The sequence below is a fragment of the Colias croceus genome, chromosome 8 (assembly GCF_905220415.1).
Source record: "Colias croceus chromosome 8, ilColCroc2.1".
NCBI lineage: Eukaryota > Metazoa > Arthropoda > Insecta > Lepidoptera > Pieridae > Colias > Colias croceus.
Genome location: NC_059544.1, coordinates 6332871 through 6348506, shown reverse-complemented (window position 1 = coordinate 6348506; position 15636 = coordinate 6332871). Strand labels below are relative to the sequence as shown.

The 15636-nt window shown below is 31.5% G+C and overlaps 1 protein-coding gene across 4 annotated transcripts; it reads right to left on the bottom strand.

Annotated features, from left to right (window-relative positions):
- Window positions 1–5271: 5271 nt before the first annotated feature.
- LOC123693760 (GATA zinc finger domain-containing protein 14-like) lies at window positions 5272–13901 on the bottom strand. Of its 4 annotated transcripts, XM_045638966.1 has the most exons (11): window positions 13660–13901; window positions 12276–12430; window positions 11301–11399; window positions 10751–10837; window positions 9314–9403; window positions 8969–9070; window positions 8716–8826; window positions 8143–8356; window positions 7410–7542; window positions 5601–5731; window positions 5272–5379 (listed from the first exon to the last, which is right to left on the bottom strand). In XM_045638966.1, the coding sequence occupies exons 1-11, from the start codon at window positions 13694–13696 to the stop codon at window positions 5342–5344; spliced, it is 1197 nt and encodes a 398-aa protein (XP_045494922.1). In that variant the 5' UTR covers window positions 13697–13901; the 3' UTR covers window positions 5272–5341. The 4 variants fall into 4 exon arrangements, with proteins under 4 accessions (XP_045494922.1, XP_045494926.1, XP_045494925.1 ...); XM_045638970.1 differs by lacking the exon at window positions 5601–5731; XM_045638969.1 differs by lacking the exon at window positions 8969–9070.
- Window positions 13902–15636: the final 1735 nt, after the last annotated feature.

The following is a 15636-nucleotide window of genomic DNA, read 5'->3' as shown; positions in this document are numbered from 1 at the left end:
TAAGTTATGGGTTTTATTTTTCCGTTTGTTCGTAATCTTTGTGGTAAAATCACTTCACATTTTTCAATGGCACATTATGAAAGTATGGTTTTATTCATCACCCTAGTGTTGAATTGAATACACCAAAAATTCTAAATATCAATCAATACTGGACGAGGAATTTCTGGATTTTGTGCGTTCTAAAAAAGCGGAAAGCCTTATGTTTAATATTTTTCAAATATTGCATGATCTTTTGTATTTCAACATTCGAATGATTTTCATAAAAAAATACAACTAGATTCAAATTGCACTTTTCTGCTAATCTAGTTTATAATCTATATTAGTTCGGTTGTAGATGGTAATGCTGTGAGTTGCAATTATCTATTAACTAGCGGTCCGCCCCGGCTTCGCCGGTGGAACATATTTCGCTATAAAAAGTAGCCTATGTCCTTTCTCGGGTATCAAAATATCTCCATACCAAATTTCATGCCAATTGGTTCAGTAGTTTAGGCGTGATTGAGTAACAGACAGACAGACAGAGCTACTTTCGCATTTATAATATTAGTAGGTATGGATTGTTCAACAAACGTTTCCAAATGAGGTAAATCTAGGAGAGCTTGATAAGAATTATTCTTTTTAAATAGTAATAAGTAATACCTACGAACTTCTATAAATAATGTTATGTAAATGCAAAAGAAAGACACGTTTATTTGTATGTTTGTCTTTATTTCACGTTGTATTTGAGCGATTTTATTATATGATTTTTGTGACTGGAGATAATAAGGAGGAGGATAGGTGTACATCTCATTTGTCACGGTCAATTGTTCTTTATATACGAAGCCGCGAGCGAAAAGCTAGTAAGTTATAATTTTGTCATATCTTATTCACATGACAGTGCGTAAAACTTTCCCTATTCAATACCTAAACTACATAAGAACTTCCCCGTAAATATCAAAGCATACGTAGAGTTCCCGACTCTACAATTGATATACCTCTAATCTCTTCGAGAAACTTTACAACAAAACCAAAGTTATATCTTTTGTGTAGAGCCGAAATTAGTTAAAGTTGTATTTAGCAGCCTAATGGAAGCGTTTGATATAACGACAGTTTGATACATTGAGTTCAGAACACTAACAATTGTCTTTCCTTTTGTTGTCTTGCCTTACTTATATATTAAACACTGGATAAGATTGTGTTTACTTAAATGCAAAACAAAACCATAATGTCGTTTGTTAAGGCCGTGTACGCGGTCCGTGCGCTGTTTGGCTCAAATATGTGATTTTTCAAACCAGATTGTCCATTAACCACTTATCTTACAAACATATGAATTACTAATAATTTTAGGAAATTTTATTGTCTATATAGTTAGTTAAGAGTTTTTTTCAATTAATACAGTATTTGTGAATACCATCAAGATAACTGAGCCGATGATTACTTGATTTCACTTTTAATGTCAATTTCGAAGCTAAAAATATCTGAAATTACTGACAGATCTAACACACATTTTTTTTAACTAACTGCAAAAATCCTTATGAAAATAGTTAGTTAAAAGATTTTTTTATTTTGGACTCCTAACTTACGAAATTAAAATCCGAACAATGTGAATTTTTTTAGAAATTATAGTCGACAAAATGATTATTTTCACCAAGATATTTGACTTAGTTGAATATAATTTATACATATTGCAATAAAAGAACGTATTACTTATAAGATAAAATTTAAAAAATCAACTAAGGTACCTCTATTATTTTTCTACAATTTTTTTTAAAGTACTATAAAACACTGCGCGCGACCCGATTAAAATCAGTCGGCGGCGAGCCTTTCCAGAGAGAGGACATGTTGCTCGGCGCTCTCCTGTGGACCTATGCTGTTCATAGTAAAAGGATAGCGCAAGCCGCGATCTATCGTAATAGATCGCGGAGATTTTGACTTGCGTTAAATTGAATAAGCCCTCTTAATAAATAAAGAAGGCGATTATTGTGAATATGTTTATGCAAATAGTGCAATATTAACTTTTTGGTTTTAAATTTATTAAAATCTGGCAAAATTATTGGAAAGAACTCTTGTCTTAATTAGTTAATTAGCGATATTTTAAAAGTGCTGGATTTATTTTAAGTTATGTTTAATAGGAATATTACTTTACAACCTATAATAAAACATATTATATATATATCTACATTATATCTACACCTATAAAGTATTTGCATAGTTTCATACTCAAGTATAAACACCAAGGTATGGATTCTTCAAGTTAAGAGGGCCTTCTCAGAAATTGATAAATTCAAAAAAGGGAAACATCTATTTTTTTGTTTATCCGTTGTAATAAAACGATGCTTTGTACTAAAGTGAATAATGTTTATTTCCCTGGACATCAGCTTGTTCCGTTATTTATATATAAATTCCTTCGCATCTCCATCTTAAAGTGCCCTAGTTTCGTTATACATAATACCTTTTAAGGTTTACTGAATATTGAAATGCCTCAGTAAAATCCAGATTTACTACAGAAAATTATTCCTTAAGACATGCCCATACCTTCCACATGCGGGAATCCGTCTTAATTGTGTTTACTGAGACTTCAGTCAGCAAACTTTCGAGCTATTTAATTTGGATAATCCTTTTTATACTCTTCTTAGATTGTTTGATTTTTATTGTAGGCAACGTTCTCTTCACTACATAGTATGAAACAAAGTCGTTTTCTCTGTCCCTATGTCCCTTTGTATGCTTAAATCTTTAAAACCACGCATCGAATTTTGATGCGGTTTTATTCAATAGATAAAATGATTTAAGAGGAAGATTTTAATACATAATTTAAATAGGTTTTAGACAATGCGGGCGAAGCCGCGGGCGATAAGCTAGTAATAGATAAATTTCAATGTACAGACGAGGGCTGCATAGCAATATTTAAACATTTGTTATGAAATAAAATATTACATACAGCAGTTTTTATCAGCTATGCTGAGACAGCATCTTTCAAATTTGTATTCTCCGTATTTGAATTAATAATGATGACTTATTCAGATTCTTTAATCGACCTCTTCAGTGAAGGCACATATAAACGTATTAATTCGAGATGTTATAAACAATATTCAACATTTTCTTCATTATAATACATCTCTTACTTTATAATTCATATTCATAAAATAATGACGAAAACTCTTCTTGTTTCTCACAAGTTCACACCGCTAGGTTACGCCAAGCTCTTCGATCACTTTGCTACAATACCACTTATGTTAGAACGTGTTGTATTGAATTTTTAACAACGGAAACCTCACATTTCTTAAGAAAAGTCACAAACTTGGATATTAAATTCATAAAGTTTTAGTACTCTTATCAAAGTTATAATTTGCGATTCACGACATTAAATTTAACTACTACTGTTGCTTGCACTTCACTGTTATGTGACTTAAAAACTATCCGTAACTAGGTACTTCTTTTTATAATTATTTACTATACTTTACACTTCCTTAGTTAATTTATAAATCTATATGAAACATATATAAAAAATATGTAGAATATTATAGAAATTTTAGAGGTCCCACTTTATTATTAATTTATTCCTGTCTCAATCAAATTTGAGTCATCGTCGTGATCGTAAATAGATTTTTCAAGGATGTCAAGGAAAGCGGGTGGATTGTTATGTTACAACGTACAATCTAATAAATAGAACCAGTCAGCATATTCGCGCCAAGATAATATAAACGCACTCAGACGTCGAGATTCACTCAAGGGTGCTTTTACACAATTTCCTCGGCATCCCCTTTTCGTTTGGCACTCCACCTCGTTGCCCCTTAGCACCTCTCTTCACCTTTTTCATAATCAAAGGCGCTGAAGAACATTTATTGAACACTTTTTAACAATCACGTTACAGATCTCTTTCACGTAAAATCTACACCAAAGTTTGCTCCCGAAAGATTAAAACTTTAATTGAATTTTACGATAAAAGTCGGCAAAGAAATAATCGATATTTAAGAACATTATCCATTACATTTTGCGCCCATAAAAGTGAAATATAGCACTTTACACTGAGTTATTGCACTTATAGGTTCTAGATATATTATTTATTTTATTTCTTCGTAGCTGGTATTTTATCTTGAATGATATATTAGGATTTCAAAACTATAGGTTTGAGATCTACCAAGCATCTTCAAGTGACATCATGACCTTGCATTATTTATGGGGCGCTTAAAAATAACTGCTTTTTAAGCTTTTTCATTAGCCTGCTCTCAAGGCGTAGTCTTCTTTATCATGATTGCATATTAGTTATATCATAGTGCTAATGAGTACGTTAGATCCTAAGTTTTGTTCTCGAACTAGCGTCACGTACTGTGTTACGATAATAGACGGGAGGAGTGGTGCTCCTAAAAATTTGACATCTCCCTATTCCCGATTATCCATAACAAGATTTGGGATAGCTTATAGCGCAATCATTGACAAAGTTATCTCGTTATCGTAACGGAAGCGAGAGCTATGTAATTTTGCACGTCCGAAACGAGTCACATGTAGGCGCGAGATAAGGGTAACGACACTTTCAATTTACTGATTCGACAATCGCTTGTAAACGTGCGTACGTTATCGAGACCAGGCTTGTGTTATTTTTATTACGGATTCAAACATCGATGCCAATAAAGACTGGAATTCGTAAGCGTTTTGTTCGCAAATCCCATCCAATTTCACGAAATCTACGTACTTATTATTTACATACTTACCATGCTAAAATAAATCTATTATGCTCTTATTCTGAAGGTGGATTTTATAGTATAGTATATTGTTGTAGTATAGTAGAGCCAATTTTAAAACCGTACACACAAATTAAATTCCATGATAGGGTGCAATAATGAAACGCGGAAGTGACACATTTAAAGTATAAGTTCTTCATTAACACCGAAACTAAATGGAACAGCAGTAAAAACATTAATTAAAGTTGTGTGAATTAAAAAAATATCTTGGCTGTTAAACGGGATAACATCTCCAGTCTGGGCACATTGCCTAGTGAAGGTAATTTGGATACGGTCTTTTGAAATTTTTAATTTAAAACTTTAAAAGGCAGATTTTAAAAGATGAAATGGAAAATTAATTCATTTGCAGTGAAGCGTGAGCTCCTTAGAAGATTTAATTATAATTTTCATACGAAAATGGACTCTCTTCGTAATATAGGTAAGTATCGGTATATAAAGACTTGATTAGAAATTTTGTTTAACGTGGATACAATTTATTTATTGTACATATTAGAGGGAAGAAGGATATGACTGATATCCAACGATGTATTTTTCTAAATTAAAAAAAAAATGCATGAACGTTTTTTATTTTTATTCAATAAGAAAAGGATTGACAATATTAATGTATTATTTTGATGGTTACACCATTATGCATCACATGGGCCCTTTCTTACAATCATGACATCTGTAAAAAAACATACTTTACGTTATTATACTTATAGTTGACAAAGAAATTAAAAATGCTTTAAAACCTAATAAAGTGCTTCAATTAAATAGCCACATTTATCAAGTTTTACTTTCGCTGGAAACATCACATCTAGTCTACGAAAAATCATCAAAATAGCTGCAGTGGTTTGACAAAAACAGAACATACAAACGAACATTAATAATCACAAGGATACGTACCAACACCACACTTTACAGCACATTCAAACTTCTCCCGATTATAATAAGTTATATTATCGCTTCCACACACCGGCTCATACCTCGTGCTCGTCGGACAGTCTTGCACACATTGAGTCGGGTCTAAAGGTCCCCTGGTATCAAATAGAATAATTATAATCTATTTTATAGAACATATTTTTTCATTAATTAAATAGGTAAGTAATCAAAACTTTCGAGAATTAATTACCCTTGTAACAGCGTTCATATCAAGGTAATTATAAATTGTGGTTGTGGATAAAAATGTTTCTGATCAATCATCTGTCTATCGTTCAAATCCACCTTTTATTGACGTACCAACTTTAACATTCAAAAATATACATCCAATACATATGGAAAATCTATATAAAAAAATATAGATTTTCCTACTCATGAACAAATAAAGGATTGAATTTAATTGCAAACCATGGATATACTATGTTTGTACTAATTATACGTGGAAACGCAATTGGAAACGTCTGATTCGTACATCTGTGAATTCTACATAATGTATTCGCCAATTGTTCAAAAGCATCTCGCTAACACGAAATCGCAAATAACGAAATTACATCAAACCGACAACCACTGTAACTCTATTGTGTCATGTTTGGTTTTGAATCCATACTAATATTATAAATGCGAAAGTAACTCTGTCTGTCTGTCTGTCTGTTACTCAATCACGCCTTAACTACTGAACCAATTTGCATGAAATTTGGTATAGAGATATTTTGATACCCGAGAAAGGACATAGGATAGGTTTTATCCCGGAAATCCCACGGGAACGGGAACTATGCGGGTTTTTCTTTGACTGCGCGAGCGATGCCGCGGGTGGAAAGCTAGTATTGAAATAAATAATACTCAAAGTTTTATTTATTTGTGCAATGCAAGTTCAATAGAAATAAGGAATTTAAAACTATTTAAATTAATATAGTCGCGTTGCTTTTGTATCATTATAATTTGCAGCTTTTTCTGTACATGTATTAATTAAACTGAATCGTAAATGAGCTATCTTAAGCTCTAAAATACTTTATGTGAGCACTGCGCGTACTTTTGAATAATTTGCAATATGCATAATATGGAAATTTATTTCACTACTAATTACTTTGCATAAGTTATGGCAAATTTTATACGCCGTGAATAAATGGAGCCTGTGAATGGAGCGTACATTTCGCCGTATATCTACCAAAGTAGGTATATTAAATAAATGGACATCTTGAAACGAAAAAATGTCGTAAGAACGAGGTTACCAAGCTTATCTTACGACAAAAAATTACACGAAAGGAAAAGTTCATCTCTCGTTAGCAATGCAAAGAAGCGAATTTAGCCCGAGGTTGCATTTTTTAACTACAGCTGCAAGGCATTGTGCAGCTTAATCTCACTGATCATGCCGCGCTTTAAAAATGTTATTTTATATACAAACTCCTGCAAGTTTGAACGATTTTGCATAAATTCCGACCAAGATAATTAATCCCTAAATTAAAAATAGTTAACCGTTTGCATTTTAGCACGCAATTCATAAATAGGTCAGTCAGGATTTAAATTCTGTTGCAAATTTGAATTTGTGAAAAAATTTAACCAGGCATTCATTGAATCCTACTAGTCATCGAAATATTTATCAACAATTACTATTTATTGTCATTTAATCCGATATTAGTATGTATGTACAATATTATCCAATAATGTAGGTACTACATAATCGAACTTATTGAGGAATGTGGCTATTCTGGTAGTTTCACTATGATATCATTGGGTAGGTAGGTAGTAGGTGTACCTGTGTTAAAAGTTAATTCTGACCTTTTGAATTCTGCTGGCGGTGTAATATTCGATATTATCACGGGATGGCCTAAAATAGCCACCTTATCAGTACTGGCAGAATCATCCGTCAACCCGCTTTGATTGGGGTATTGTAAAGCTTCGTGTCGAAAACCTGCGGAGAAAAATTGCATAGCCATTCAATAACTTCGAAATTCCTACGAAAAATTGCTCAATCTTCTAGCTGTAAGTAACGACTTTCAGTCTTAGTTTTTTCAGTTAAATATTTCGCTCTGATAACTTTTATTGTATATGCAAATGAAAATGTTTGCAATGATTTTACGTTATATTATGTAGAGCTATTTATATAATGTAAGTTATCAATTATGCCTTCCACCTTCCACCAACAGTATTTACTAGTTTCTCCGAGAAAAATTGGTACGTTGACAAACTATAAAATACAGAGGCCCAAATTGGTTTTAACGTACAATTACAGCAACTTACAGCTTTTACTCAAATTTACTACCTTACTCCATACAATGACAGACATTTTTGAAGTAAATGTCTGACTTCAAAACGAATTAATTATTTTGAACTATACTCGCATCTTTTTAAACTTACGTCGAAAATAAAAACAAATTACTACGAATCTATTATAATACTTAAAACGTACAGATAGATCAATTAATTAATTAGTAAAGCTAAAATTCTAAAACTTCGAGACAAGCGATAAATGTAGACGAAATTGTGCAAAATAATATTTGTTGATACTTACCAGTATTGAAAGGACTTTCCTGAGCGGGCCCCCGGTTGAAGCCAGGTGTTTGTTGACCAAACGCTTGACCTTCATTCGGAAAACCTTCAAATGTGTTACCGGGGGCGTTTATTTGGTTTTGATTATTTTGAAGTCCCAACCCCGTTTCTCCGGTTTGCAAATTTTGTAGCCTATTATTTGGATTCCAAGGTTGAGATGCAACAGAATTTGGACCCTAAAGCAATATTATAATTATGTTATCTTTTTAAACAAATTTAAATAGTAATGGCCCTAACTTCGTTTAACTATACCAAGTTCAGTTTAAATATGCAATCATTTACCATTAATAAACACATGTATTAGATAATTAAAATTTATCTCTTCAATATTGTAACCTTAAGAGTAAACTTACGTCATTTGTTGAGAATACGTAATTTATGTGCCTACATCTCAATTAATAACACCAATTAATATGTTACTTTGTTAAATCAAAAGGGAGTTCAGCAAGGTTTCACGCGAAATTGAGCGAGATATGTGCCATTTCTTCGAGAATGAATCTCATTAATGAAAAGTTGAGTTAATTACAAAAGTTACCTGAATTCCATTTGCTGGATAAGTCTGCGTGTTCCCAAGATAATTAATACCCGGATTTACAGCCCCATTATTCCAATTATTTCTTGCACCTGGATAATTAGGGTTAAGTTTCTGAAAGCAAAAAAATTCTTGGTGAAAAATGTTCAACTTTCGATTGTAATAATTCCCACGTGATGACGGGCAGACTTTTTTTTATATTTTTTATTATATTTCTTTTAAAATATAATATATGGGTTGTTGTTTTAAATATTACCTGCAGTTTATCGTTATTATTATTATTGGGGTATTGATTATTTCCCGGAAAATTCACACTTGGATTTTGTCCGACATAACCTTGCCCTGGATATGGTCTATCCTAAAATAGTAAAAAATGAGGCTTAGAATTTTTTTAACAATGTTAATAGAACTTGTGGTATTTAATTGTCCAGAAGCTTACGTGATTCTTGTAACATTTCTAAAAGAAAACTGTCGAATTAGGTTAGAATCCTGTAATTACAGTAAGTTCTTTGTGATGTAAATAAATAAATAAATAAAAACATTATCGCTACACTATTTACCACAGACAATATAATACTATATAATATTATTTACACATTACCTGTACATTGCCAGGTACAGTCTGCACATTTGGGTAGTTGGAATTAGCCCCATTCCAATTACTTCCTGATCCCGGATACTGTGGCCTCCCCTAAGAAGTGAAGAAACAAAGATAAACATGATACGGACAATATTGTACCTGCAGTACCCAAACATCCAATAGTTTGGGTATTGTATAATTACTTCATTATTTAATTTACTCTGTTATTATAATTAGCATAGATCCTTTCGTGACACGTATGCAAAGTCATTATGAAATATTATATAAATAGATTTTACTAATAAAATGTATTTGTCTAACAGCTATTCATAAATATATTCATTAAATTATTAAAATAAGTTAACTAAATCTTGCGATTAACAAGCTTAATCAGAATCTACGAAAACTGAAAAATATACCTAAGTATATCTTAATAATCAAACATTGGTTTCTTGGAATTTGTTAGAAATTGATTTAATTCCTTAATTATAGAACAAATTTCAAATATCTTAGCTCATACTACATACCATCTAAATAAACAATCATAGTAGGTAATGTTACAATGAGCATAAATTAAAACACACCGAGTAGATATTATGCATATGGTAATGATAATTAGGTATTACTTCTATATAATGTGTACCTCCGCTTTGTTACTCTAGACGGCGCACTATTAGTGCTATTAGTAAAGTTTAATTACTTGGTTAATGTTTTAAAAGCTAGAAGCTATTACCATTGCAATGTTACAATTAATTCTATCCAATTACCTTAGTTGTTACTCATTTGCATTAAATTATGCTTAATGTTTAATATATTAAATTATTCTAATTTCTACCACTCTAGTTAAAAAGGAAATGTAAATGAGTTCGGTAAGTTTTTTGGATGTATGTGAAAATTCGACGTTTATTGAACCGTATCCGATTAAGAGATTTCATTACAAATCTCTAGTAGCCTTCAGTACCACCAATCGAAGACACTCGTGTTCAACGAAGCGTTTTTAACGCAACCCACGACTCTACATACTTAGAACGAGTTGTTTTATTTCATTTTCTAATAAGTATATTTATCTACAACATATTAATATTTTCACTGATTTGTAGGTTATTGAAATGATTCGTAAAGTAGGTACAAGGTTCGCTACTCACATTGGGGAAAACAATTCTAAATATATTTAATTATTTAGTCAACGTGGTTATAGATATACCAAAAGCTAATGAATGAAGAAAGGCGGGTCTATACTGACCGATCTGCTTCGCGCAGCAAAATCTCCGCTGGCTTCGCGCTGTGTGGACCCGCCTAATGAATTATAATCCCCGTGCAACATAAGTATAAAAGTTACCTGATTTGTTCCAACTCCAATTGGTCGGGAAGGATTTTGGTAATTGACCTCAAAATATTCATATATGTAAATTATTGCAAATTTTCTCAACAAACAAAATATAATACAATGTTACGTACTTGTATTCCGTTAGAAGGTAACCCGGCGGAAGAACCGGGGTTGTTCCAATTATTTAAATTCCCAGGGTTTCGTGGAGGCCACCTTGTCTATAATAAAAAAAAACAGGTACAATGATTTTTAAATTATAAGTTTTATTTATTGAAACTGGCAATTTTTTATAAATTCCCTACCAAATAAAACCTAATTTACCTACTATGTCCTATGTCACAGCCATAGGTAACTCATAATAAAGATAGAAAATAGCTTATCCATAAAAGTATTTATTGGTGTTTAATTTTATAAAAATGAGATACTTTTTCATCGAATTTATAAAATAACGTAAAGGAAAGAAGAGTTTGAAATTAAATATTTCAAACGTACTTAATACATTTTATAATGTAGATAATTACAATCTAAGAAAATACCATCCCCGCAAATATAAATGAATATTAAACATTTTATAAGTCGTTACTTCATTAAAATACAACATAGAAACTAGAATATAAGTTTTATTATTACCAATTATAGCAACAGAATAAGAAATTGACAAAAGATTCGAATAAAATTCACCTGAATTCCGTTGCCTGGGTAATATTGTGAATTAGCTGGATAATTCACTCCGGGATTGCCGTTTCCATTATTCCAAATATTTCCTTGGGGATTATTCGTCTGTAAAATTATTTTAAAAGATTAAACTAATAGAATTATTTCCAATCCGTATTTATGCTTCCCAAAAGAGTTTAGTACTATCCTAGGACTTGGCCTGCCTATCAAAAAAATAATTTTAAATGTGATTAGTAATCACTACCTTAATTAAACTAGGTACACGTAATTTTACCGCAGAAGATAGAAATGCCATTATTATTTCGGTAATTATAAATAATTACTCTCAAGATAAAAAGAAATATTTATGAATTTGTCAGCGATAATGTCTTTATGTATTTAAAATTGCGTTTTTGTATTAGTTTTAAAGTTTAAACTTGATTTGGTATTCGACTATATTTTACAGGATTTTACATATTCAGAAAAATTCTCAAAAATGGTGACCATTTTAGTAGAAAGGATATTTTTGTCGGAGGTTTACTTTTCATTAGACTTACCGTTTTCGAAAAAAAAGCAGACATTATAAATTAACCCGAAAAACTTTTTCGCACAAACAGGATCAATGGGGAATTTGGGAGTAGGGAAGTTTAAGTGAATGGTGAACCTAAAGTCTCATCAAAATTTAGCTGTCCGGTGTTTTTCGTTATTTCAAATGTCTATTTTGGTCGGACTAGAGAAGGATATTGCGTGACTAATGCTTCTTATTATTTATATTAAGTACCGAATGGGTTCTTCATTTCGTGAATAAGTTATTTTATTACAGCATTTATCCTGGAATTTCCTAAAGTACCTATCCTTTTTGTTAATATTTAAACCGTCGATTAATGACCGTCAATAAAACTGTTTATTTGTAACGTAATACATTTCAATGATTCAATTATAACTTTAATAATCTTATGTACTAAATAATTGGAATAAATTAATTTCAAATTAAAAAATTACCTGACCACCATTAATTGGGTAATTAGTAGGGGCACCTGGGTAATTTGCCGACGGATTTCCCGCCGCACCTGGTTGTAAATTAGGAAAAAGATTGCCTATTACGTTGTCCAAATCGAAGAAACCCTTCCTGCCAAAATTCTGACTTCTTATTTGCACTGTAAAAGCAAAATATGTTATTTTTAAATGAATGTCAATATTAATACATAGGCCTTAATTTATGATTAAAAGTTGTGTTTGATATATATTAAATATTTATTAACGAAGCGTATTAGGTATACCACTGCGACAGGTTGACAGCTTTGTGAACAAAGAAGCAATATGTTTTATACCTACATGTAGAATGTAATCATATGACACTGGCTTTAATAATAATTGTTCAACGCGCTTACTAACTCATCAATATAGTTAACAGACATCTCGAAAATTATTCATGAATGAAAGGTTCATAGGAAATAGGTACGATATATATTATCATACCTACTTTTAATGTATTCAATATTAGAAAAAGTATCACCGTGATTACACGTCGTCGTCACTATTCCACTATTCCACTATTATAAAGAATAAAGATTCAAATTTTTTGTATAACGAATATACCTATTTAAAACTACTCTAATAGGCTTACCTTACCTACCTACTTCTCATGGGTAACATAGGCTTATTTTTATCCAGTATCAGATCGGGAGGCTGGAGCAGTAGAGCATACGGATAGTTTACCGACTTATAACAATTTAATAAATAACTAGGTACCTACTGTTAATCTAGTACAGAGTCACAGTCCCCTCCCCCTCCCCAATCGAACTTGTGAAATTGAAAAATATTCTTAAAACGTTTCAAAAATTCTGCCCATAACATTCGCCAATAAAATAGATGAGTTCCAATTTTTAATGTATGCAAAGAATTGTTTCTTATATACAGAAATTCACCCTTTAATTACATTACACTTTCATTGATAATATTACTTCAAGACATAGACCGTCGGTAGGTATTTGTAAAGTATTCATTCAAACCACAAAATATACCTACTTATTTCACAATAATTACCTATTATATGGTTAGTGTAAGACATAGATACCGCGTTTACTCTTTAAAATTAAGTTTCATTTACAATAAATTGGCTAAAATTGGTTTTATTACTATCTATATCTTTAACGTTTTAAAGTAAAAACATTCGTAATAAAATTATATGCACGATTAAGGCGGTTATTTCAATAATGGAAATCTCGTCCGTCTCTGCATAATATAAACATAAATATTAAATACCTTCTTACCTATATAGAACCTGTTTCAACACACGGGATTCATATAGGTAGATAGTTATAATAATATCATGGTTATATCTTATTAAATTCCGTATTGAAAGTAAATAAGTAAATAATCTTACCCAAAACAGCGCATAATATTATGCACCTTATAAGCATTTCCGGAATATTTTGACAACACAAATAATAATAATTTTGAATGGCACCAAACTTGATACCGTTGAAAGAACCTTGCTACACGACTGGAGGTAACAATGTATTACAAAAATGTTGACCCCGATCGAATACTTACATTGCTGCGGTAATACTTAATGTCTTTTATAATAACGTAATGATAGGAATTAATCACCAAAATAACCGAGCCGGTCTGTAGGTTGGTATACCCATTATGACGATGCCATCACTTTTAAGCTCACGGTAAACGGTATAGTAATTACCGTAAATGAAGATCAGAACACGATGAACGATACATATTCAGTACGCTGGTGAACCGAACAGCCTACAGAGCAACCTTAATAGTTATTAAAATATTGAAAAGGAAATTTTAACTTATCTCATCGTAATTTTAGAATTACTTACATAATATTTGCTTTATTATGTATCACTTAGACTTATGTATATTTTTTTAGCTTCCGTTAATAAAATAAATACTTAGGTACATAACTAGTTAGTTATATGAATTTTTTTTTTTCAAGATATAGGGTCATTGCGCCTGTTCGCGTCCACCTGCCTATTCGCGTCCATTTTGCGGATATCTTTTAGAAAATTCACGAAAATAAGTATACTTTATGTAAAATTGTAATAAGAAAAATTTCCGATAATAGCTCAACGTATAAGAGACATGCACACATATTCAAAATATGGCTGCGCACCGCCTATCCTATTAAAAAAATATATTTAATTTTGGCTATTAAACGAGAGAGCTAAAACGCGCGGGATTTTGAGAAAAAAATAGTGCGCAGCGTCGCGTTTGACGGTAAGTATCTTATTGTTAAATGTGAATTTTTGAATATGTAACTGTTTCTTTGCTTTGCTAACAAAACATGGAATAATATGGATTATAAATAAGCTTATTTCTTTTACAATTAATAGCTAAAATAAGGTGGACGCGAATTACTACACCGAATTTGTACAACTTCCATTTTGCGTCCACGGTGGGCGCAAACTATACCTGTAGTGCATAACAATAGAACATATTGCGTCCACATTGTTTTTCATTACGTAGCAATGAATTGTTTGTTAAAATATGTAATTTAAAATAGATTGTAAATTTTTGACTAAGACCACAAGTTGATAATTTAAATTTTCATTCAAATTAGCAAATTTTTATGCTATTTTTTCATTTTAAAATGGGTATTCTAAGAATGAGACCAGTATTTTTGAGAATGAGAGTCAATAAGTCTGTGGTTAAGAAAATAATATAAACAAAAAAGAAATTTAATTCATTAGAAACTAAAAAATAGGGTATTTAGGTAATCTTAATAGAACTGATTATTATTTATTTACATAACGTAACTTTGTTTTTTGTTAATTTTTGGTTCTAATAATGATGAGAAGATAAATATAATTAAGTTTTTCCAGTTTCCTTACACAGTGAATTATATTAATAATAATGTTGATTTTAGGGTTCCGAACCTCAAAAGGAAAAACCGGAATCCTTGTAGGATCACTTTGATATCCGTCCGTCTGTATGTCCGTCTGCCGGTCTGTCTTTCTGTCAAGACCCTTTTTCTCAGTAACGCGTAGAGGTATAAAGCTGAAATTTATTTTGAATACTCAAGTCTACGGTCCCTTGAAGCAGTGAAAAAATCAAACTTATAAGCCAAAGCAATCAAAAGATACAGCCGTTTATGCTGCAAATTTTCGCAAATTTCGACATTCGCAAGGGAATCAAAACCTACAGGGTAGGTACTTTACGTGAACACAGACACTTGTACGAAGCAACGTCTTATATTATAGCACAAATAAGGGAAACATTGAAAAAATAATCATTTACAGTTAAAACATATGAAAAAAAGACAGGTTAATACGGAACCCTCGGTATGCGAGTCCCACTCGCATTTGGCCGGTTTTTATTAAATAACTATATTCGTAAATAA